Source organism: Lytechinus variegatus, chromosome 5 (genome assembly GCF_018143015.1).
Source record: "Lytechinus variegatus isolate NC3 chromosome 5, Lvar_3.0, whole genome shotgun sequence".
In the NCBI taxonomy this organism is placed as follows: domain Eukaryota; kingdom Metazoa; phylum Echinodermata; class Echinoidea; order Temnopleuroida; family Toxopneustidae; genus Lytechinus; species Lytechinus variegatus.
The window spans coordinates 8420369-8446416 of record NC_054744.1 but is presented as its reverse complement, the minus strand read 5'-3'; the positions used below and the strand labels follow the sequence as shown (position 1 = coordinate 8446416).

Below are 26048 nucleotides of genomic sequence, written 5' to 3'. Positions count from 1 at the left end.
AAGGAGAGCGAGAAAAAGAAATATAGAGACAGAGGAAAAAGAAGAGGGGAGGAAGAGTGAGTGAGAGAAAGAAAGGGAGAGACAGGGGAAGAGAGAGTGAGAAAAGAAGAAAGAGCTTGAAAAATAAAGATACGAAGAAAGAAAGAATGAGAACGAAGAAAAAGAGAAAGAGTGAGAGAGAGAGCTTAGGCTCATGGTGAAAACAGTTGAAAAAAAAGTGTATTGACTCTGATCCGGAGGGATTTCCAGCCCATTTACTCAAGGATCCCGGCTAAAATTCCCCAAATTATTTCTAAATCCTACAGCGCTTTGGCGCAGGACCGCCTGCATCACCTCGGAACGTGGGAGGGGGGAGAATTCGAATGATTGCGTGCTTGCGCCTCCTCCCTTCTCCTTTTCACTTCATAAACCTGACGTATGATGACAAGATGTCGCGGGACAAGCGAGAAAAAATACAAGTCTGCCGAGGATCAAGGAAAAATAGCAAGCGAGCAAAACAAATACGTCCAAACCAAACTGATGTCTTTTTCTATAATAGACTACAGGTGTTTGAGACTGTTTATTCACAAAAGGGAGTTTGGAAAATGAAGTAACAAAAACTCAAAAGAACAAGCTCTTTTTGTTCAGCTCCTGTCTCTGAATTCTAAATCCCTTTCCCCTCTCTGATGAAAAGAAAAGAAGTTTAAAAAGAATGGTCTACTTCTACATTTGCATCCAATTTTCACAAAACATGAATTCTCTAACAAAAATCAATGACAAGATGGAAATAGCTTTATATCATATCTTTTAATTTTTATCAGTTTTAAGTAACCATACAGGTCTGTAAAGCATAACATCACTTGCAATTTTGATAATTTTCTATGAATTTGAAAATTAATGTTGTTTTTCTTACCCGTTTTTGAGATTCTTGACGATCGCTTCCCCTGGTTCTCTCACCTCCCCTCGACTCTGTTCTAACTCTCCCGTCTGGATGGCGTTCCACTGAGACTCGGATTCGACCATGTGATCACGTGACCTTGATCTGGACCAATCACAAGACAGAAAGACCTTTCCGGTTAATACATGCATGAATAATTAGTCTCATTAATGGTTAAGAGAGATTTTAATTCATACAGCAGTTTTCAATTCAATTCGCTTCATTTATTTCCATATTCAAATCGAACAGTATAAAAAAAAACATGATAAATAATACAAACAAGAGTTGATTTAAAAAATGACAAAAATGCAAAAGATAACAATACCAAAAGGTACAAAAATTACAAAGAACAGCCAAAGAAACAAAACATATGTAACCTGAAAATGGAGGAATTGCCAAAAGCCAAAGTCTGAAATTGAGTACTGACTACTCAATAGAATGTGCTGAGATCAGAAGCATAGCAAGAGTTTTCAATAAGGGGGTTCGATTCCTTCTTTTTCCTTCTCTTCTCCTTTTCCTTCCCTAATTATGTCCTGCTTTTTGCAAATTTCAGGGGATCGATAGAACTCCTGAACCCCCCCCCCCCCTGTTGAGACACACAGCAAGAAAAGTTAAGGAAAGTAAAGGTCTTGATATTTTCCATCCTAAAGTTTTCTTTATTCATGACTCCAAATTATTATGAAAAGATCTTTGTTTTATTCATTTAAAAGAAATATAATTTGCATATAAGATCAGTTTGGTGCAAGTATTGTCAGGTTAATGAAATGAAGAGAAAGAAATCTCTTTCTACAAAAAGTTAGTAAGATAATAGAAAATGACCAGAGTCCTGCTCAAGGATTGCAAGGCGAATGAAAACAGGATAGGACTCCCGAAGGAAGAATTTTTTTGACAACAGATGGCTGTCTTGAATTAATAAATGAAACAAACATCAATTGTTTTTCATACAGGAGTAATTTTTTTTTATTTTTTACCTTTACATGTATCATAATCCCCGCAATTGTCATTATATTTTTTGTCATGCTATATTTTACCAGTATTCCCAGTGCATCGGTTGGTTGGGAGGCGGAGGGACCATCAGGTCAGTGATTAAGTTTGCTCTCCTAAAATAAGTCCTAAAAAAGCTCAGTATCTCTGTCGCAATACTGCATTATATTTTTTTTTGGTTAAAGAGAAATTCCAGTAGTTGCAGTAAACACTGATTTCATGAGAAAGTCTGTAAAACAAGGCTTAATTGTCAGTATATCATCGAGGATCTAGATCTGGTACAGTTACATTAACTGAACTTTGTGAATCTTGAAATCTACGCTGAAAAATGTTCACACCGAAGATCCCTAACACAGATACGCCCACGTGGGACAATGTATAATTATTGCTTAGAGCATCGGGCCCCGACGCTCCACCTGAATCCTGTGCTTTTTTGCTGATTTCTCAGCAATTACACAATTTCTTCCACAATCCTTTGGCACATGCGTTTCATTTATACAGACACTTTGGTCATTTCATTGGATTCTGTACGAACTCATTTTGATATCGTTACCATAACTAGCATTTATCTTTAACCATGAAAGTGATATCAGCTAACCTTTTAACAATGCTGAGCATAGATTATATTCATATTGATATATGTTTTTTTTCTTCTCAAAACAATGTCTGAAGAAAAACTGCAATTTTATTCACTTTGGCATTGAGTATCACAAAAATGAAAAATCACAATGCATTTGTCTTTAATGCAGCACTTATGTTTTGGATTATGCATTTATTCAACTTCGTACTTTCACATGCCACATGCGTATGTTTAGTATTACCAATGGATCTTATAACATTTTAAAGTCATTTCATATCACAAGCATGTCAGAGTTTTCTCACACTTCTTAAAGCAAGTATATCCATGTGACAGTATCGTCCATATGGAGGATATTGAATGGTTTTCTGTAAAGCTCTGCGGTGTGGAATATTTTATTCATTTATGTGTTGAAAATGACTTTATACTTTCATTGCTAATAACGATGAATTCAGCAGTTTCTACAATCTACAGATCATTCATTTTTTCAATTTTTTAATTTTTGATTTTTTTTATTTCATTTATTTTTTTTTGCGATAAGAGATATACTTATTTCATCTTTTTAAAGGTCAAGTCCATCCCAGAAAATTGTTGATTTGAATTGATAGAGAAAAATCAAACAAAAATAACGCTGTAAATTTCATCAAAATCGGATGTAAAATAAGAGAGTTATGACATTTTTAAATTTCGCTTATATTTCAAAAAAAACAGTTAAATCCACAACTCAACGATATGCAAATGAGAGAGTCGATGATGTCCATCACTCACTATTCCTTTTGTTTTTTTATTGTTTGAATACAATATTTCAATTTTTACAAATTTGACAAAAAAAAGAACAACTTAACTATAAACTGCTAAAATAATGGTAATTCCACATGTTCAGGGAGAAATAAAACTTTGTTTCAATTGACAGGGAGGAGAAAATTAGAATATTTCATATAATAAAATACAAAAGAAATAGTGAGTGGTTGACGTCATCAGTCTGCCAATTTGCATACCGACCAGGATGTGCATATAACTGTTTTCTGAAATTAAGCGAACTTTGAAATGTCATAACTTTCTTATTTTACATCTGATTTCGATGAAATTTTCAGTGTTTTGCTCAATGGATTTTTCTCCTCTTTTTCATATCAACTTTTTGTTGGGGTGGACTTGTCCTTTAATCTTACTAAATCTTAACATGAATTCAAATATTTCAGATTATTGTTTTAGAAAAGAGCAACTGCAAATCATGCGGCTTGCTGACTTGTGAAAACACGCACCCACCAATGTTGGTAACTAATGGCAACCATAGAGCATGGGATAGTTATTCCATTAATCTCACCTATCCATCTGATCAGATTAAATATGGTTAAAGAATAGAAAATATCTGGATAGCTGTGGGCATGGGAATATGATAATTATTAATGTATTTGTGTTAGAGCATATAAAATTATTCAAGATGGCATGATCTATCTGTGTATAAATGTAGTAAAATCAAATACACAAATACAATAGGAAAAAAATGATGGTTGAATGTGGAATATAATTATTGTATTTTAATATGTAGCATACAAAGTTATCAAAGATAATAATGATATGAGCTTATATAGCACTCATATTGAAACAAATTAATCTCCCAGTGCTTTACAATATCAATAAAAAGTTTATTTCATGGTGAAGAGGTGACATTTAAAGGTCAAGTCCAACCCAGAAAAATGTTGATTTGAATGAAAAGAGAAAAAATCAAACGAACGTTATGATGAAAATTTCATCAAATACGGATGTAAAATAAGAAAGTTATGAAACTTTAAAGTTTCACTTCTTTATCACAAAACAGTGATATATGCACAATTCAGTGACATGCAAATGAGACAGTCGATGATGTCCTTCACTTACTATTTTTTTGTTTTTTATTGTTTGAATGATACAATTTCATTTTTATATATTTGACAATATTCTAAGGACCAATATGACTGAACTAGTATTAAACAATGCTAATTTCACATGTTCAGGGAGGAATTAATCGTATTTCACTTGACACTGAGGAGCAAATTAGAATATTTCATATTTCATATCATAAAATACAAAAGAAATATTGAGCGGATGACGTCATAGTCTCCTCATTTGCATACCAGCCAGGACGTGTATATAATTGTTTTGTGAAATTAAGCGAAACTTAAAAATGTCATAACTTTCTTATTTTACATCCAATTTTGATGAAGTTTTCAGTGTTATGCTTGTTGGGTTTTTCTCTTTTTATCAACTAAATCAACTTTTCATTGGGGTGGACTTGTCCTTTAACTAAGTGCTTCCTTCAACGATTCAACTGTTCATCTTGAGATGACATTCTGCTTCTCACAGAATTGAAAACAAAATACAATGATGCATCCCATAAAATGCCTTCATCGTGAATCTTGTAAAATGGGTGATTACTTTTTTTTTGTTTTGCTTGTCAATTTTTTTTGGGAGACAAAATGCCCTCCATTTCCTTCATTTCTGAGTGATAACCTTTTTTTTCTTGTCATCCATTAATTAATTTATTGACTTGTTTATTCATTTATTTATTTATTCATTCATTTATTTTATTGTTTTAGACATTTTATACTGCAGGTATGGCCTGATCAGTTTTGAAAAACTGCTTCACACAGGCGCCCTGCAGTTAAAGGTCAAGTCCACCTCAGAAAAATGTTGATTTGAATCAATAGAGAAAAATCAGACAAGCACAATGCTGAAAATTTCATCAAAATCAGATGTAAAATAAGACAGTCATGACATTTCAAAGTTTCACTTATTTTTAACAAAATAGTTATATGAACAAGCCAGTCACATCCAAATGAGAGGGTTGATGATGTCACTCACTCACTATTTCTTTTGTTTTTTATTGTTTGAATTATACAATATTTCAATTTTTACAAATTTGATGATTAAGACCTCCTTGCCTGAAGCACAAAATGTTAAAATAATGGAATTCCACGTGTTCAGGGAGGAATGAAACTTCATTTCACATGACAATGAAGAGAAAATCAAAATATTTCATATGATAAAATACAAAAGAAATAGTGAGTGAGTGATGTCATCAGTTCCCTCATTCGCATACCGACCAAGATGTGCATATAACTGTTTTGTGAAATGAAGCGAAAATTTTACATCCGATTTTGATGAAATTTTCAGTGTTGCGCTTGTTGAATTTTTCTCTTTTTATTCAAATCAAGTTTTTGTTGGGGTGGACTTTTCCCTTAAACAAACATCATTCAAGGTGAATATACAAAGAAAGCGAGGTAACACCGATTATCAACAAAACACTGAGAGTGAATATATGGTAATCTAAAAAGTAGATACATGGACAGCACTGACGCTGTTAAAATGCTACTTAATCAAGATGAAAGGCCTTGCACATTAAAAATAAAAATCTAAACAGAGATGTACAAGTCTGGACATTTACTGGGAGTCCTTATCACGATTCCTCAACCCTTTTTTTTTTCACATGAGCCAAATGCAAATTTATAAATTTTTTAACATACATAGTACTACACTTTACATTTCAACCATTCTGTCATTCTTTTCTCCAATGATGTTTTTAGTTTTTTTTTCTCCAAGTTTATGAAGTGAACTAAGTTGCCCTTACTTGAAAATGATTTCCATATGATGTAAAGTGCAGAGGCATCAGGTGACTGCACGTAAAAGGACACCTGTTTGTCATTTGGACTCCATGGCAGGGGCATTAATTCTGGGTGATTTTGGTGCAGAAATGGAAGAAAGGATTCACCTTTGAATTTTCCTTTATCATGCTAGTTTCTCTTTTTTCTACATCATCAGGGACCACGGAATGATTTTGAAAGGGGGGGGCTGATCATGCAAAGGTCACAATCAGATGGTCATTTGTATGTTTTTGTTCATGGTTTTGGAAAAAGTGGGTGGGGGGTGAAGCCCATCCAGCCCCCCCCCCCCCTGTTTCCTTGGCCCCTGATTGTATGATGTTGGTCTGTATGTCCTTCTCTCTGTCTCTTTAATATAATGTCTCTCTCTCTCTCTGTGCTTGGTCTCTCACTTTAGTTTATGTCTATCTGTATTGTTCTTTCCCACCCAATTCACTGTCTTGGTTCAACTTCACTCATCAACCATTCAAAATTACACATATTTAAAAATCAATAATAATGCAGCCCTTTTTAAAACTATATTCACGTTCTTTTCAAATACACCTGTAACTGATGATATATTTCCTTCTTGCAAGATATAAAACTTTGTTAAAAGGGTTTATCATCAGTTGCTTCATCATTCCCCTGCACTGTACTGCCCGGGGAAAATCAAGAGCAAGTAACATATTTGGCCCCAAATTTTCAGACCAGTCTCTGTCTGCAAAACTCTGTATGTATGATGTGGGTAATTCAAGAGAAACAATGACTGTTGCCATGGTTCCTATTCTTAATTCTACTTCAAATACAGAAAAATCATGGGGATACAAACAGAGAGTATCTCTGTGGAAGACTTATGGTGGCAGCAGTGGGATTGTAAATGAAATCATTGATTGCATGAAGAATTTTTTTTACATAATTACACAAAATTAGAAAATTAGGATTCCTAATGGTGCTTCTGAGCTTCAACACAGCTTCAGCACTCTGTCTCAAAATCCTCTGTTCAAGTTATAATATAAAACAGTTTCTAGTAGGGATTTTGTAAAACAATATACAAAAACATTTCTGACAATCGGCCAGAAAACTACAACAAAACATCTATCAATCAACCCAAATAAATACTTCTTCCAAACACTACCCCCTTGTTTTCATGACATTATTCTGACAAATCAAGATTGGTTCTGTCTCTAGTTCTGTGAACAGAGCATGGTAAATGCTAGACAGCTGGCAGCCCTCTGTTTCAAGAAGTTTTCAAACACTTTTAAATTTTTTTATTTCTCCTCGTACACAGATCACTCACAATCGTGCAGCCGCCATTAGGGGGTTAACAATTCAAAATCCCCCCGACGGGGCTCATTGATTTTTGTCTTTATTTCATAAAATATATAAAAAGGAACTGGACCAAAATAAAGATTATTATTCCGTTTTGGCCTGAAATGCACCAAAACAGGAAAAAAAACAATGACTTCCCTTCCCTGGTTTATCCGAACTTAATACATAAAAAAATGGTCATTGATCTGAACAGATCGCGTTAGAACTTCGGTCTCTGTAATTGGTGAGTAGAGCCAACGGAGTTCAGCAGCACAAGCAATACAACAGAGACTGAAGCTTGTAATAGCTCTATGGTAAATGCATGCAACCCAAGAAGATCTTCAGTGCAAGAAATATTCATATATAATGGCTGGGGTTCTTAAAACCTAGCTGTTTCAAAAAGTCACATGTATTAGCGGCAAGTGGGAAAAGAACCAATTAATTATTAGTAAATTGACTAGTGACTAAAATAAATGGTATCTTTATCATTATGGAATAAATGACAGGCATGTATGATCACATGCCATATTCAAAGATCAATGAAAGTCTGTGATTAGAGTGGAGGAATTCTCATTCAAGAAAAAGTACTCAATCACTGTCGATTTGAACTGTCTCCGATGAACAGGTGGGATGAGAAATATTGAAAGACAAAACGGGGAAATTTGTGCAGTTTCCCTCAAGAAATCACATTCACACCCAGGCTCTCGCATGAATATAAACCTGTTGATAAAATCATGGCATGATTCACAATTTTTTTTGAGACTGGTAATGCTTCACAGGCATCTTTAAAAGAATTAATGGGGTAGTCCAGGGATAAGGAAAGAAGTTTTTATTTCGGATTTGAAGGGATTTTCAAATAGTGAAGGAGATTTGTCAGTTGGACATTGTTGTAACACATCCCACATATGCTTCTGAACAATATGAACATGATAAGATGAGGTCATTTCCTTCCTTTTTATTTTTCTGGAAAACCCCTCCATCACATAAGTTTAGTACATGTATATGACCACTTTTCCCATTTTTAGACAATTTTTATCATCCTGAACATGTGACAATGGACGTTCTTATGAGGTATCTGATCAGTGACTTTTATTGACACCATTCATTTTCAGCCAATCAGATACAAGGATTTCAGTAGCTTATAACTATAACAGTCTTCAGTGAAAACCACTAACAAGATGTTCAATGAAATGCTCCCAAAATTTTGCACTTTCCTTTAAATCTACATTTATATCATAACGACTACTTCCAAACGCTCTCTCATTGCAAAAATTGCCTGGAGGGGATATCTAGTCATTATGGGTTAAACGTCAAGACATTTGAGTGATCAACATGGGGGTAGGTGGGTTTCAGAAACAAATTGAAGAGTCATAAAACCAGAGGCAGCCCCCGATCATTCATCTTCATTAAATTTTCATACGAAAATTAAAGACAGGGCATGGGGTTGACCCCAAAAGCCGATCATGTAGCCATGTTCAGGCTTGCGGCTGTACATGGTTGGCACCGTGCCCACCCCAACGCATTGGCCTCATTCTCTTGCAAGAACCCTTGAATTTTAATTTATCGGACATGACGATGGCTCTGTGGTAGAGCGCCCGACTCATGAACGGGAGGTTCGTGGGTTCGATCCCCGGCTGAGTCATACCAAAGACTTATAAAAATGGGACCTTTTGCCTTCTTGCTAGGCGCTCAGCATTTAGATTGGAAAAGGGTAATAATGAGGTTATGTTATGCAGGACCCACAAAGAGCAGCTTCTATCAAACTGAAGTGGCTACCCTGGGTAAATAAAGTGTCATTATTTTATACTTTGGGCAATTCCATGAAATATGTACATTCATGGGACCTCCAATATGTGAGATTTCTTTGAAAAGTTTCATCAGTTTTTCGAGTTTTCGACATTTTTTTTCTCTTTCCTTTTAATAAAATCCCAAGTATATACTATAAACAGAACACAGTGCACTCAGAAACACCAGTAGTAAGCACCTTATAAATGTTATGTATTATCATTATTATAATTATTATATAAAAATTTGCAATTCTCTTACAGGTGCATCATCAAAGCTTGAGCAAATTGTGAAGTGAAAAGAGAAAAAATAGGGGTCAAAACTCAGAAGTACAAAAAGGTTGATAAATTGAAAGAAATGCCCATTTATGTTATCAAAATTCCTTGTCACTAGTTTTTTTTTTTTAAATATCATACAAATTATTTAGATCATATCTGTTTGAAAATAATGGTTCCAATGTGTGTATAATCTTTGAAAATTTGTTAAAAATATTCCAATATGTAAACATTTTTTGTAAAAAATATGATTCAACTACAAAGTTAACTCAAAAGTAATATCTTTTTATTACACTTTATAATCAATAAATTCACAGTTGTAAGGTGGAGATTGTATTACAATTGCACTACTCACAGAAATACAATGAAGTCCTTATTCATATAGCAATTTATAAACTACAGTTCCCACCTTGAGCTTACATCTGATGACACTACATTCAATTAAACAGATCCTACAATGAAAAGTCATTAACAATCTGCTGTATATTTCATTGGGTGTCTCAATTATATCACCTAGCCTATAATTACTAGTATTGCATAAAAAAAAGTATTAAAAAATCAGACTAAAAAAAATCAATTGTTGTCCAATGTATATTTTTTTTCTATCTAATTTGATCATTTGACCAAGGAATGATTTTTTTAAAAAATCATTAAAGCCTGTCTTAAGCTTCGGTAAATCCCCAAGAATGTGGCTTATCCTTATTCCAAGGCTATTACCATGCCTATACTCTTACAGTGTGAACAGGCCTGTTCAGGGAGTAAGAAACTTGCCATTTTTGGCAGCTCTGTAATATACCCCCTGGTAGTTTGGACGTCACATTCACACTTGCTCTTATACATCTCCCCCGATTTCTTCCCCTCAACTTGTTCCATTAATCTTTATTGTTGTTGAAAATGGTGGAATTTTTATCCTGTTACTTTAGGCCCTTTCATATAATGTAGGCAACAACTTTTCACTGATATATCTTTGGGTTATATTTATATGATTGGTAATGATAGTACACTTCTCAATCATGTGTAAACAGACATTATATAATAAAACACATCTTTGAATAGACAAACAGAAATATATAGATATTAACTCAAAACAGATTTTGATTTTTTGTCACACCATGGACACTGACGAAGAGTGTGTCTTTACTTTTATTTTTGAGAGCTATCCACCATTTTTTTTTAAATCTATGATTTTTTTTAAATGACATTCTACTATAACCAATTGCCATTCTTGCACTCTTAGTTGCCAAGTAGACCATTTTTTCTATTTTATAAGGACTTATTTAAAGGACAAGTCCACCCCAACAAAAACTTGATTTGAATAAAAAGAGAAAAATTCAACAAGCATAACACTGAAAATTTCATCAAAATCGGATGTAAAATAAGAAAGTTATGGCATTTTAAAGTTTCGCTTATTTTCAACAAAATAGTTATATGAACGAGCCAGTTACATCCAAATGAGAGAGTTGATGACATCAATCACTCACTATTTCTTTTGTATTTTATTATATGAAATATGAAATATTTTGATTTTCTCGTCATTGTCATGTGAAATGAAGTTTCATTCCTCCCTGAACACGTGGAATTCCATTGTTTTAACATTTTGTGCTTCAGGCAAAGAGGTCCTAATTGTCAAATTCGTAAAAATTGAAATATTGTATAATTCAAACAATACAAAACAAAAGAAATAGTGAGTGACATCATCGACTCTCTCATATGGATGTAACTGGCTCGTTCATATAACGATTTTGTTGAAAATAAGCGAAACTTAGAAATGCCATAACTTTTTTATTTCACATCCGATTTTGATGAAATTTTCAGCATTGTGCTTGTCTGATTTTTCTCTATTGATTCAAATCAACATTTTTCTGAGGTGGACTTGACCTTTAAACATAGCAGCTGAAATGCACAATGCGTGGATATGTTGCACGCAGATGGAGTATCCTTTTTCTACTCATCTTTTTTTTGCAGGGATTGGGGGGGTGGTGGTATAATCTAATCTCATGGGACTAATAATGGATAGAATACCTACATCTCCATGGCAACCGAATTAACCATGGTAACTGAAAATCCAATTGACGGTCAAACTCACCTTCTCCGATGCCTCCCCTCACCGTCACTCCCGCTGCTATCACGAGATCTAGCAAAAAATAAATACAAACAAACAAATAAATCAGCGTCGGTGGGTGAATGCATTCCCATTTACAAGTATATGATTGTGCTGCACTCGACCCAGGTGAGGTGAATGGGTACCCGGCAGGAGTAATTCCTTGAATGCATGAGCGCTGAAAGGCAGCTCGAGCTAAAGCCGGGGTAATAATAATAATAACAACGCGCCTCGGAATAGAATATTTCTAGATAGATGGTGCTATATAAATGCCTATTATTATTAATATTATTATGATTGTATGTACATGTACGTATATCATACTGACAGTTCTCATTCACCTTACAATACATCATTTTTTTTGGTGTACTTTAATGTAAACTCTCTGGCCCATATTCTGAAGTCAGGCTTAAATTAGGCCATGGTTTAACTCTGTGCTAACATTGTGGAAAGCCAAACATATCAAATTATCCTTTAATTGCGTGTTTCTTACGCTTACTGTGCTCTTTCCTAACCCATGAATGGTGAAGAAAGTTATCATATTTATCTTTCAGAAACAGTTAAAGGGGAAGTTCACCCTGAAGAAAACTTTGTTGTAAAAATAGCAGAAAAAATAGTAAAAAATATTGGTGAAGGTTTGAGGAAAATCCATTAAAGTGTAAGAAAGTTAGTAGAGTTCAAAGTTTTGGATTTGTGACGTCATAAACGAGCAGCTGCCTCATGTGTTATGTGATATAAAATGTATGAATTTCAAATTTTGTATGGTTCCTGATGACTTAATTTTGTTTTCTTTTCATGATCGGATGTGAAATGATTTGTCTATTGATATACAAAAGGTACAGTGAAAACTATTTTCAATTTTCTGAGAAAATGGCATTTTATTGTTTTTTTACCATTCGCTATGTAGGAATGCTGCTCGCATATGACGTCACAAATCAAATAATTGAAATTCTAATAAATTTTTAATTATTTGATGAATTTTTCTCAAACCTTCGGCAATATTTTTTATTTTTTCTGCTATTTTTACAATAAACTTTTTGTGAGACTGAACTTCCCCTTTAAGAATGATTAGAGAGACAAAATGAGCTGATACATTTATATTATATTGTTAGAGATTTATGCAACTACTGGCTGTCCAGAGTTAAACCACAACTTTAAACCAGAGTCTAAATTAAACCCGACTTCAGAATACGGGCCTCTGTGTCTTTCACATTTCTACACAAATATACAATAGCTCTTTTAACAAAACCAATTTTGACTAATTCAATTAAAAACTGAAAGATAATTCAATAATTGCAATAAAGATCATTTGAGATAACATGCATACCAGTTCATATAATTTTGACAGAAGCATTGTAAGGGGTGGGGGTCAATATTTGAAATGTTCCATGGGATATGTTCATTTCATGATCATTTCCCCATCAATAGAAATCAATAAAGCAATGAAAATGAAATATTAAAAAATTTTTATTTGTCTATTCATCCACTCACTTTCTTCTTCTCCTTCTTCTCCGATGGCTTGTTTCATCCCCACTAGCCTCTGACCCTGTTAATGACCTTCTGTACCTGTAACAACAATAAAATCAACAGAGATGATAAAACGGTCAATAGCTGGATTTATATAGAGGATACAAAAGGTGGTTTCAAACCACCTCGATCATAAGAATCCCTGTTAAGTTATGAGAATTTTTGAAGGCTAAAAAATTATTGGACTGCATTCACACCGCCCCGAAATGTGTACCTTTCAGGATAAGTTCCTGAAGTTACGAGCATGCGCAGAATGGTCTGATAAGCAGGCAAGGCATGAGATTCAAAATCACTAGCCAAGCAGCCACCCAAGGGGCCTGGGCCCAACGACACGCTGGTCTAAAAGTTTCCGTAAATTGCTTTCGCATTGTCAAAATACCTACGACCTTGAAAAATCCCCGCGAAAGTTCTCGTAATTTCACAAAGTACCTACTATTTAGCAGGTACTCTCTTTCAGGGAAATTACGTGTAGATTGCTCTCACATTACCAAAATACCTGTCATTTTCTGATCGGGGTAAACTTCCCGATCAGAGAATACCTGGAACTGATGAACTCCGAGGCGGTCTGAAACCACCTCAAAATACCTGGTATTTTCTGATCGGGGCAAATTTCCCGATCAGAGAATACCTGGAACTGACGAACTTCCAGACGTTCTGAAACCACCTATTGTGCAACTATTGTTACCCCAGATTCAGTGCATTCAAGTAATTATTCCCAAAAGGCACCCATTAGCATTATTTCGAGTAGTTAGTCTTTTGTCATGAATAAAAAGTTAATGTTTCAAAAACCATGATATTACAGGATCCATGCAGCTGGGCCTGAGTGAAAAATACAAATCAATTAAACTTTTGTAGGGTGGCTCTAAAGTACAGTCGATCACATGCATGACACACAACTTCAGTTGTGAAGTTCGCGATTTTCGTTGCAAACTTTGCAATTTCAGTCGTGAAGTACATCATTTTCATTGCAAACTTTGCAATTTTTGTTTGCAACGCGTCATGCTACACAACTAAAACTGCATAGTCCTCAACGAAAAACGCAAACTTCACGAATGAAGTCATGTGATCGAGCACACTTCAGAGCCACCATACTTTTGAGACGCGCGAAAGATCAAAACTTTTGGTTGAATTCTTCTTTATCTTTTCCAACAACTTTCATTAATTGACCTTTACTCATCACACACAATGTATCAAAATCAATTCTGCAAAATCTACAAACTTCATACAAAGGCAAAAAGAAGCTGCTGTAAACTGCTTATCTAAAAAAGAGCCAATGGAGTAAATAAGAGAGTCAAATAATAAGAGACTCTCTTAACTTCATACAAACTTAGATGAGTGGCAAAAAGCAAATGCGAGTAAGGATGCACAAGAACGAGCGACAACACGCAACAGCGAGCTGTTTAGGCAGCCATTAATGCAGGGTTAGTGTTAAATCTACCTTAATTATTCATGATCATATTTCCAGAGACTTTCGTTAATCAATCTTTATGCATCACACACAATGCACCTTATCTATTCTGCAAATCATGTTTACCTGTACTTTCTGGAGCTGATGGATTCCGTCTCGCTGCCTGATCGGTCGCCATGGTGATGTCTTCTCCTGCTAGTGCCTGGTGATGAGGATCTGGAGTGAGGCCGTCTCGGTCTGTGTACGGGAGACTCGCCACTTCGCGTAAACAAACCCCTGTGTGATTCAGAAAGCATCATAAAAAATGTTAATTATGAGATGGTTGAGAGATGATAAGGTCAGGTAATTTTATTACTACAAGGTGAGCAAATCTGTTTTTAAAGGTCAAGTCAACCCAAGGAAAATGAAGATTTGAATAATGCTGAAAATTTCATCAAATCAGATGTAAAAAAGAAAGTTATGACAATTTAAAATTTCGCTTATTTTTCACAACACAAAACAGTGAGTCGATCAGTCGATGATGTCCATCCCTATTTCTTTTGTTTTTTATTGTTTAAATTATACAATATTTCATTTTTTTAGATTTGACAATAAGGACAAACTCGACTGAACCATATAGTATTAAACAATACTAATTCCACATGTTCAGGGAGGAATTAATCGTTGTATCATTGGACGGTGAGGAGAAAATTAGAATATTTCATATAACAAAATATAAAAGAAATAGTGATTGGATGACATCAAATTTTTTGTTGGGGGTGGACTTGTCCTTTAAAGAAAGATGGGGAGCTTTCTACATATATCTGATTTGCCCAAAGAACATATTTTAAATGATTGCATAATATAAGCCATAACTATTACTGTTGTTAAATTCAACATGATATTCTCGATCATAATAAATGTTGTCTTCATCAGCTTTATCATCACTTCTATCATCGGCACTAACATGACCAGTTATATTGTCAAAATTGTAATCTTTACCATCATCAGTAACATACCCATTTCCATTACTATAGGTCACTCCCATTATCGTTATCATCATCATCATCGTCATGTTCATCACCACGAACATTATCATCATTGTCATCATAATTGATGTTATCATTATCATTACCAAAGCAATCACCACCACTGACATAATGGTTATCATATAATCACCACAACCAACATCATAATCACCATCATCATCATCATCATGATCATCATCAAAATAAACATCTTCATCATCATCATCACCACCACCACCACCATCAGAATTATCATCACTGTCATCACCATCATTACCATCATCATCATCATAACTATCACCATCATCATAACCAGCACCACCATCATCAGAATCATCATCATTGTCATCACCATCATCATCCTTACCATCATCATCTTCCTCCTCCTCATCATCATCATCACCACCACCACCATCATCATCATCATCATCATCATCACCACCACCACCACCACCATCAGAATCATCATCACTGTCATCACCATCATTACCATCATCATCATCATCATCATCATCACCATCACCATCAAAATCACAATCATCATAACCATCACCATCAAAAACAACATCATCATCGACATCATCATCATCATTATCCTCATCATCATCCGTTATCATATTCCTCCTTCTCCCTCATAATCATCATCATCATCTTAACCACCACCATCAGAATCATCATCATTGTCATCACCATCATCACCATCATCATCATCATAACTATCACCATCAAAATCACCATCATCATCATCAAAACCATCACCATCAAAAACAACATCATCACCATCGTCATCATCATCATCATCCTCATTATCATCATCATCATCATCCGTTATCATATTCCTCCTTCTCCCTCATAATCATCATTATCATCTTCACCACCACCGCCACCATCTCCATCATCATCAAAACCACCACCATCAAAAACAACATCATCACCATCGTCATCATCATCATCATCCTCATTATCATTATCATCATCATCCGTTATCATATTCCTCCTTCTCCCTCATAATCATCATTATCATCTTCACCACCACCGCCACCATCTCCATCTTTACCATCACTACATCCATTCTTACCTATCTGATAGAGCTCCATCAGCATCATCCCAAGGCACAGACCTGATACTGATACCAGAGGTTGGACTCTCCCGACCACTCATCTGATTGTGTGTTCTAGTAGCAAAGGGAACAAGATATTAGATTAAACAGGAAGATGTTGTTGTTGTTATTTTGAATAGGCAAACTAGTCAGTTTTGACTATTGTTGCCTTGTAAATTTGCTTTCCTTTTTTTTCAAAATAGAATAATTTCTTTGTTCAATCTACAGTACGTCCCAGAATAAACGAAACCGAGATTTAGGTTCATTTATCATAACTTAATCATAAATAGAATAGACAAATGACCTACCAATTTAAAGCTTAGAATCTCCTCTTTCATCTGATATTACTTACATTATTTCTCATTCACGCATGAGTGAGCATAGACAATTTGAAGAAAGGATATCAAAAACTCATTTGGCGGGGGGTATCTGGGTTTCAAAAAGAAAACCACATTTCTGAAAAGTTCAATATCTGCTCCTTAATTTGGTACCTCAATTACAGAAAATGGTCAAGAAATAAAAAAGTTCTGATCATTTGAAATAAGGCTTGTATTTCCATAATTTCATGAGATAAACGTGTTTTCAGAGGTTTCCCACAGAAGCTTTCGCATGGTGAACAAAAGATTTAACGCATGGCTGATCGTCAACAAAACGGAGTGTCGAGTGAGTTTGAAAGCCAGCCTGGAGAATATCTTCATTTTATGAAATTATTGAAATTCAAGCCTTATTTCAAATGACCAGAACTTTGTTATTTCTTGACCATTTTCTGTAATTTAGTTATCAAATTAAAGAGGAGATATTGAACTTCTCAAATATGTGGTTTTCTTTTTAAAACCCAGATACCCCCCGCCAAATGAGTTTTTGATATCCTTTCTTCAAATTGTCTTTGCTCACTCATGCGTGAATGAGAAATAATGTAAGTAAAATCAGATGAAAGAGGAGATTCTAAGCTTTAAATTGGTAGGTCATTTGTCTAGTTTATTTCCCGGTGGGGTCACTCAGCCCCAAAGGGGGACACGTATGACCGTTACCACAAATGCAAGTGACCCCCTATTGCAGTCAATTTCAAGGACATTTTGTGAAATTTACCCCCTATTTTCACGCAAAACAAGGACAAAATTGCGGTAAAATGGTACCTTGAAACACCCCTAATTATAAGATTGTAAGGACACTTTTGCCCATTTCGCAAATTTACCCCTAATTACCGTATTTCAAGGACAGGGCATTTACACCCTTTCCTCATTAGAGGAAATTGCAACACAGGCGTCAGAGTGCTCAGTCCTTAAAGATGACCAAGAGCCATATGTCATACTGATACAATAATCCAAAAGAACTTTATTTTTCTTGAAAAATAAGAAAAGTAGAATTCTTTGTAAAAATAAATGTAGAGTTGTCCATATAAAGATACAGAGCATGATGCGCGCGCATTATGCGGCTGGTGACTCGGCGACAGATTTTACTTCCCGTAATCGTTCTCCCCTTTTTCCTGACCCCTATTTCCATCAGATCGAGGACGGTGAGCACCCCTATTTTCACTACTTCGAGGAGTGTTCTGTCCGCGGACGTTCCGTAAAATTGACCCCTTTTCCCGCGATTTTGGTAACGGTCATGCGGTCCCCAAGTCATATTGAGTGACCCCACCGGGTTTATTTATGATTAAGTAATGATAAATGATCGCTAAATCTCGGTTTTGTTTTTGCTGGGACGCACTGTATATCAGTTAGAAAAGTAAAAGAAAGAAAGGAAAGAAAAGTTCTTAGGAAATTGTGCAAGACCACCACTCCTGCCCTGTATTAGTATGTTACCCTGACAAGCCCGCTCGAGGTGCAACAATACTTGCCTTGGTCTTAAGGGTCTAAAAAGCTTAAATAAGAGCAATTAGAACAACAGCTCCTGTACCATACTAACAGTCAAGAAACCTGTGCTTTTCAGCCAATCAAAACATACAGTATTTTTGTAACTATGATCTTAATTAAACTTAGTTAAAGTTAAAATGATAAAAAATGCAATCAACACAGACAGAACATCATGGCATTGTTCGTAATTCTTTTATTGTAAGAATGACCTAACAGAAGTAAGCCAACATTCTAAACCAGTTTTCACATGAAATAAAAGACTGCTAAAAACCCTGTGTAATCTAGGGACTACTTCATGAAAGTTGTCAGCACTGACAAGTTGTCAATATACAACAGTTACCATAGTAACAGTCACAACACCTGTGCTTTTCAGCCGATCGAAACAGAGGTAGATTTTCAGATTGGACTGGACTTGTCCAATGACAACAGATGACAAATGTTAATGAAATGGCATCCAGAACAATTGTTAAAGGACAAGTCCACCCCAACAAAAAGTTGATTTGAATAAAAAGAGAAAAATCCAACAAGCATAACACTGAAAATTTCATCAAGATCGGATGTACAATGAGAAAGTTATGACATTTTAGAGTTTCACTTAATATCACAAAATAGTTATATGCACATCCTGGTCGGTATGCAAATGAGGAGACTGATGACGTCATCCACTCACTATTTCTTTTGCATTTCATTACATGAAATATTCTAATTTTCTCTTCATTGTCAAGGGAAACAACGATTGATTTCTCCCTGAATATGTGGAATTAGCATTGTTTAATACTACATGGTTCAGTCAAGGTGGTTCTCATTGTCAAATATGTAAAAAATTAAATATTGTGTAATTCAAACAATAGAAATAGTGAATGATGGACATCATCGACTAACTCATTCATGTCACTGAGTTGTGCATATCACTGTTTTGTGAAAAATAAGCGAAACTTAAAAATGCCATTACTTTCTTATTTTACATCCGATTTTGATGAAATTTTCAGCCTTATGTTTGTTTGATTTTTTCTCTATTTATTCAAATCAACATTTTCTGGGGTGGACTCAGCCTTTAAGGGATTGAAATTTCTTCCACATTCATTCCCAGATATCAAAATATTTCAGGTATTGAAAAGGACCTCACCTCCTGACCGGTTCCGGAGCAACAGACTTGGTGACCCTCCCGGACGACATCATCATCGTCATCGTCCCATCTGCGTCGTCCATACCCGGTGACCCGTTCATCATCAAGGAAGAATGGTTGACATAGAGACTCTGGTCAGCATCATTGCCTGAGACTCTCCTGAGGTAGCGCCGGCTGGGAACCCTCTGGACCTGGGGCTCTGGTCGTCTCAGCCTCATGGAGTTCTGAAGTGCCTCCTCCTGAGTCCTGAAACTGAAATAGAAGAGAGGGTGTTCTAGGAATTTGAGCAACGATAGAAGCAAATATTTTTATCGCCATCAGATTTACAATAGTTCACTCAAATAGAGAGGCAATATTAACACGAGGCAATCAATATACCTACTTATAATCTATGTTTGTTAAAGATCAAGTCAACCTAAGAAAAATGTTCATTTGAATCAATAGAGAAAAATCAGACAAGCACAATGCTGAAAATTTCATCAAAATCGGATGTAAAATGAGAAAGTTATGACATTTCAAAGTTTCGCTTATTTTAAACAAAATAGTTATATGAACGAGCCAGTAACATCCAAATGAGAGAGTTGATGATGTCAGTCACTCACTATTTCTTTTGTTTTTTATTGTTTGAATCATACAACATTTCAATTTTTACGAATTCGACGAATAGGACCTCCTTGCCTCGAAGCACAAAATGTTAAAATAATGGAATTCCACTTGTTCAGGGAGGAATGAAACTTCATTTCACGTAACAATGACGAGAAAATTAAAATATTTCATATTTCATATGATAAAATACAAAAGAAATAGTGAGTGAGTGATGTCATCAGTTCCTCATTTGCATACCAACAGAGATGTGCATAGAACTGTTTTGTGAAATGAAGCGAAACTTTAAAATGCCATAACTTTCTTATTTTACATCTGATTTTGATGAAATTTTCAGTGTTATGCTCGTTGAATTTTTCTCTTTGATTCAATTCAAGATTTTGTTGGGGTGGACTTGTCCTTTAAAGATAAACATATATGCTTGCAAACACATCAAATTTATTAGAATTTAATGCTCCTAAATCTGTGGCTATATAGGCATGCAAGACGAAATTGAAATGCTCTCCTTGGAGTGGAAAAGAATCTGATGACAGTGGCAATCATATATCGCTTAAGCCCTTCAGTGATATTGTTGCAATTTATCAAAGGTTTAAACACTAAATAAAAGCCCACCTATCATTATTATTACCTGTATCTGCTACCGTTGCTCTTGAGAGATTTGGTAAGAGTCCCATTGCGTTCGAGCATGGACGGCCTTAGCCTGAAGAACATATGCTGCTCGATGTAACACTGGAATAGATGCTTGCATGATGAGTGTGAGGGGAGCGTCCAAGAATACTCCTAAAAGATTGAAAAAGGAGTGAAAGATTGGAAAACAGAGTTATAATTTCATTGCCTGTACAACCTCGTGGAGAATTCCTGTGCTAAGTCAGTAGGCTAGTCTATAAGCATAGACTTATATTTGACACTTCAACTAATTATACCATGTATAGAGCCCGGGGGGGGGGGCACTTCCATTGACAAGTGGATACCATGCGTGACCATGGGGTCTCGAAAAGCACCCTAAACACGTAATTTCCATATTCTGAAAATGCACCCCTTAACAAGTATTGGCGTGTGAAACCCTTCCCTTAACAAGTATTGGAAACAAAACGATACCCTTGGCAAACATTCCCTGATATAAACCCCTAAACAAGTATAGGAATAGGAGGACTATGTCACAGGTCCTTCGCTTGTCGGTTTTACCAACACACAGCATTTGGTTTAGTACGACCCCCACGCCTCGCACAAATCAGACTCTAAACATGTAGTGTTGGGGCAAAAAGGACATCCTTTATAAAACATTTTAATTTTGTTTTATCATCCCGCAAAGTTGACCCTAAACATGTAACTTTCCTAGCGAAATAGATACCCTTTTTTCATTATTTTTGTGTTTTTGATACCCTTATCCCTATCGTGAAAAAGACATCCTTTTTACTTGTATTTTTGGTCGCGCATGGTATCCACTCGCCAATGTAAGTGGCCACCCCCCCCCCCCCCCCCCCCGAGGCTTCATTTTCATTTTGTTATTCATTGTCAAGCTTGGGAAAACTGGAGAAACAAGTATTAAATGAAAAAAGAAATATAAACCCACTTTAAATAAGAACTTAGTGAAAAATGCTGGAGATGTCTGATATTTTTGTTCAAATTCAGTTATTTCCTCAGATCCAGCTGGCACAGAAAGTGTAGAGGTTGTGCTTACTTAGTGTTGAGATTAAAATTTGGGTGGCAAAATCGTTAGAAATGCTTGAATGTATCCATTCTATTTCAATTGACTAAAAGTGCAAGGGAAATGTATGAGAAATGTTTCGCAGGGTAAGTTTGATTTCGCCCTTTCCCCTTGACACAGCGTGAAAATGAGCATTTCTGCGCAAACAGATTTCTGCGAGCTTTACAAAAAATGGACAGAGCTCACTCAAGGATAACATTCTGTCAAAACTTTTACTTTCATTGGATAGATGAGACCCAAATCCAAGAATTTATGTGAAAAAATTACCCACATGTTGTATATTTTTTAATTCCCATGGCTTTTTCAAAGTGTAAACTTTTTTTTGATACGCACTGTATAGCACTAAATACAAATGTTTCTAAGCACTGCATACTATTACCCCGGCTTTAGCACGGCTACCCTGATAGGGCACATCAAGCATTCAAGGAATTCCTTCCTACCGGGTACACATTTACTACACCTGGGTCGAGAGTGGCAAATGTACATAAACGCATTGCCAAAGGACGCTAGTGCTGCAGTGGAATTTGATCCTCAGACCTTGTGGTTTAAAGTCCGAAGACTTATCCACTGAGCCACACCACCTCTACATGTTGTGTCAATAGCAAAAAATTATAAATGCTGTTTTAATCCCTTAATTCTTTAATCATGACTACTGTTCTTGGTCTTCTAAATCAATCTTCTTATGATACATAATTGCATTGATTTAATTATATTTAATGATATTGATTGTATTGATTTGACCTGACATGTATGTTAATTTATATTTAAATTAATTTCAAATATGTATTTTTTTTCCAATATTGAATTTTGTTCATGCTATTGTTTATTCAAATTTAATCAATCTATCTTGTACTTATTTGTATCATTTTGAAGAATGAAAATAAATTTGAATTGAACTGAATTGAATGATATGCTCTTTTTATTTCAAAATTGTTTTGTACACTGATCAAACACCCAGGTATTTATAATGATATAGCAGAAAAATTGATCAAATTTTTAAATGGATGTCAGACATTATTTCTTATTTCACTTCTCACAGACAAATATTTGTTTAAACAATGCTGCCCAACTTTGGCAAAAGGAAGCAAGTCACCAATCAGTCAAACTTAAGTTATTGTTTCTGAAACATCCTTTGTATGTTGCACGTTCAGGCAAAACTTGGGGAAGAAATTATGATTCTAGGGAAAGATATTGAAGAAAATATGCTGGTGAATTGCATTGACACCTATGTAAATGACAAACACACATTGCTCATTTACAACAAATGATACTTTTGTAACTTGCTTCCTTTTGCCAAAGTACGGCACGATGGTTTTCTATCTAAATATCAAAGTGCAACATTTCAGAATTTCTGTTATTGTGACAATGTGATCCATTATACTATTTTGTCAGTTATTTCATACTCAGATTGTTGTTCATCTGTAAAAAGTGTATTTTTATATCTTTCCAATAAATGAAAATATTATCAGTGATCCACATTGTTACAATTCATGCCTTTATTCAAAACATGAGCCTGTTTTGCTTACGGCTTATCACCTTTGGTGCAAGCTTTCCTTATGATATCAATAACATCCTAATACTATTAGGGGAGATCAGTGAAACCAGGGAACTCCCTGTTGAAACCTCACCATGCTGTTAGGGCACTTAAATGGCCTATGATAACAGAGGGGAAGCCCCAGGAGTTTAAGGACAAACCCTTTGTAGCTGGGCCGACAGCTGAACAACTCTAAAATGCCGCAAAGATTTGCACACCAAGCACATTGTGTAGTTTAGTAGCATATTAGCTGACTAGAAATTAGAATCAGAATTAGAATTATTTGATTTGTGATGTTGTAAGCAAGCAACTTTCCTACACATCATATGATAATGAAATGTCATGATCTCAGAATACTGAAAATGGTTTTTATTGTACCTTCAGTATATCAATAGACAAATCATTTCAATCCCACTCCTAAAGAGAAAAAAGTCATCACAAATCATTGAAAATTTGAAATTTATGCATTTCATATTCCATAATCCTATCAAAGGTTAAGAAAGTTATTAGAATGTTAAGATTTTGGTTCCATTCTTGCAATTTTCTTTTACTGACATTGCTATTGTTTAGAGCATACAACCACCCATGCATGACTGTTTGCATGAAAATGTCATGTCATACTGGAAGAGGAATATTGTCTGGTCATGATGACATACAATATTTTACCTTTAATCAAATATCTATATGGAATATTTTAACTTTTTTTTGCTGAGTGTATATGAAGTCGCAAAACCAAAATCTTAAAATTCTAATAACTTTCTTAACCTTTGATAGGATTTTCCCCATTCTTTCCCCAATATTTGTCTTCTTTTTTTGTTCCTATTTTCATATCAAACTTTTTCGTCAGGATGAACTTCCCTTTTATACACAACCATGGTTTCATCTAATATCATCTGAACAGTTATCAAGGAGATAGCTAGACCAACAGGAAATGTAAATGCTCTCTTTCATAAATCAGGAGAAAATTTCATGATTGTTTGGCAATTTTCCTTGATCTTGATTGGTTGAGAAGCACTGTTTCTATGGAAACCATCAAATACAATAGGAATTGACAGATAAAACATGCATGTCGTTTGATGAAACGCTCCTCTTCTTGTTACTGAGAAAAAGCATTTTGTGGTGGTTTTTTTTAATGTTTTGTTTCCACTTGGTGCGCTAGTGCCTTTTCGTAAGGCATTAATCCTCATTACCAGGTCCTTCGGAGAGGACCTTAAAGAGATGGTCATTCATAATAATAATAATTCATATCTCAATATACAAGAGTAAAATTCACAGAGCAAAATGCTGAAAATTTGATCAAAATCGGATACCAAAGTTATTGAATTTTAAAGATTTGCATTATTCCGATGAAACAGTTCTAGGCATTCATTAGGTGGGCTGATGATGTCATATTCCCCATTGATCTTTCGTATTTTATTATATGAAATTAGGTTTATTCAAAATTTTTCTACCAAGAACTATAATAATTGTATTGACAACTGATTAAGTGCATCAGTTATTTATTGCTGCAACTTATCTTTAATATTCAATAACTTTGTTATTTGTTATCCAATTTTGATGAAATTTTCAGCATTTTACTCTATTTACTTAGATCCAAATATTTTCAGCCCGGACCATCCCTTTAAGCCATTGGACCTCTGGTTGCTTGCTTACAAGCAGCCATGCGTTCTTAGCAATCAGGTAAAAAATCCCCACCACTCACCATATTTCATTTTTAGATATTGAAAGTCACACTGAATATGAGGTGCTTTAAAAGGAATAGAAGTAAAAAATGATAGAAATACCACAGTAAGAGTTTGAGAAAACTCAGATTACAAAAGTGCAGAACTTCTGGGATCTTCAAGACTGAAGATCTTCATTCCCTCTCATCAGTACACTACTATATCTTGCTTTGCTTTGTTCATGCTTTGTTCATTGGTGTCTTCACTTTTGTCAAAACAAGCCTACATATATCTGATTCTCTACGAAAAGAAGACTGGAATATCTACATAACCAAAAAATCCCAAGAAGATACCCCACCAGTTTACAATCTTGCCTCACTTTATAGTTTGCTCTTTCAGCCTTCAATGTTCCAGGCATTCTCGTACCATGGATCCCAAGGAAGAAAAGGGGAAGTTGTAGAGTTGCCTCATGACTATAGGGTCTTAGAGGCTGTTCTCACCATGTTCCTAAAATTAGTTTACTGGAAACTAGTTTAGTGGTAGTTCTCACTACCTTTATACAGGCGCATAGCCAGGGGGGGCGGTGGGGGCGGTCGCCCCCCCCCCAAAACGTCCCCAAAAAGAAAAAAAAAAGAAGGGAGAAAAGAGAGGAGAAAAGGAAAAGGGAGGGAGGAAAGGGAAGAAAGGTAGCTTTGTGTTTTTTCTTTTTATTCTTTATTTTTTTCTCAAAAGAGAAACTCCTTCACTCTTCTTGCTCTAAATTATTATATGAATTTTGCTTCCGCGCTGCGCGCGGTTAAATGACAATATTGAAGTTCTCCATTGTTCCCCCACCTTAACCCTGTTTTTCCACCTCAGCTATGTGCTTCTTGCCAGTTAAAGTTAAAATTGTATACATAAGGGCATGAATTTGAGTAAAGTTAGGCCGAAGTAAATATATGAAGTTATTTTTTTTT

The 26048-nt window shown here is 35.2% G+C and overlaps 1 protein-coding gene across 4 annotated transcripts in view; it reads right to left on the bottom strand.

Moving 5' to 3' along the window:
• The window catches only part of LOC121415202 (band 4.1-like protein 4A), a 91582-nt gene that overhangs the window by 26912 nt on the left and 38622 nt on the right, over positions 1-26048 (bottom strand). For all 4 annotated transcript variants that reach the window (XM_041608363.1, XM_041608364.1, XM_041608365.1 and 1 more), the window contains exons 8-14: positions 20818-20969; positions 19587-19838; positions 16584-16679; positions 14625-14774; positions 13055-13129; positions 11549-11596; positions 893-1021 (exon numbers count right to left, since the gene is read on the bottom strand). In XM_041608363.1, coding sequence (XP_041464297.1) covers positions 893-1021; positions 11549-11596; positions 13055-13129; positions 14625-14774; positions 16584-16679; positions 19587-19838; positions 20818-20969 — 902 coding nt within the window. The remainder of the gene's footprint in view (positions 1-892; positions 1022-11548; positions 11597-13054; positions 13130-14624; positions 14775-16583; positions 16680-19586; positions 19839-20817; positions 20970-26048) is intronic.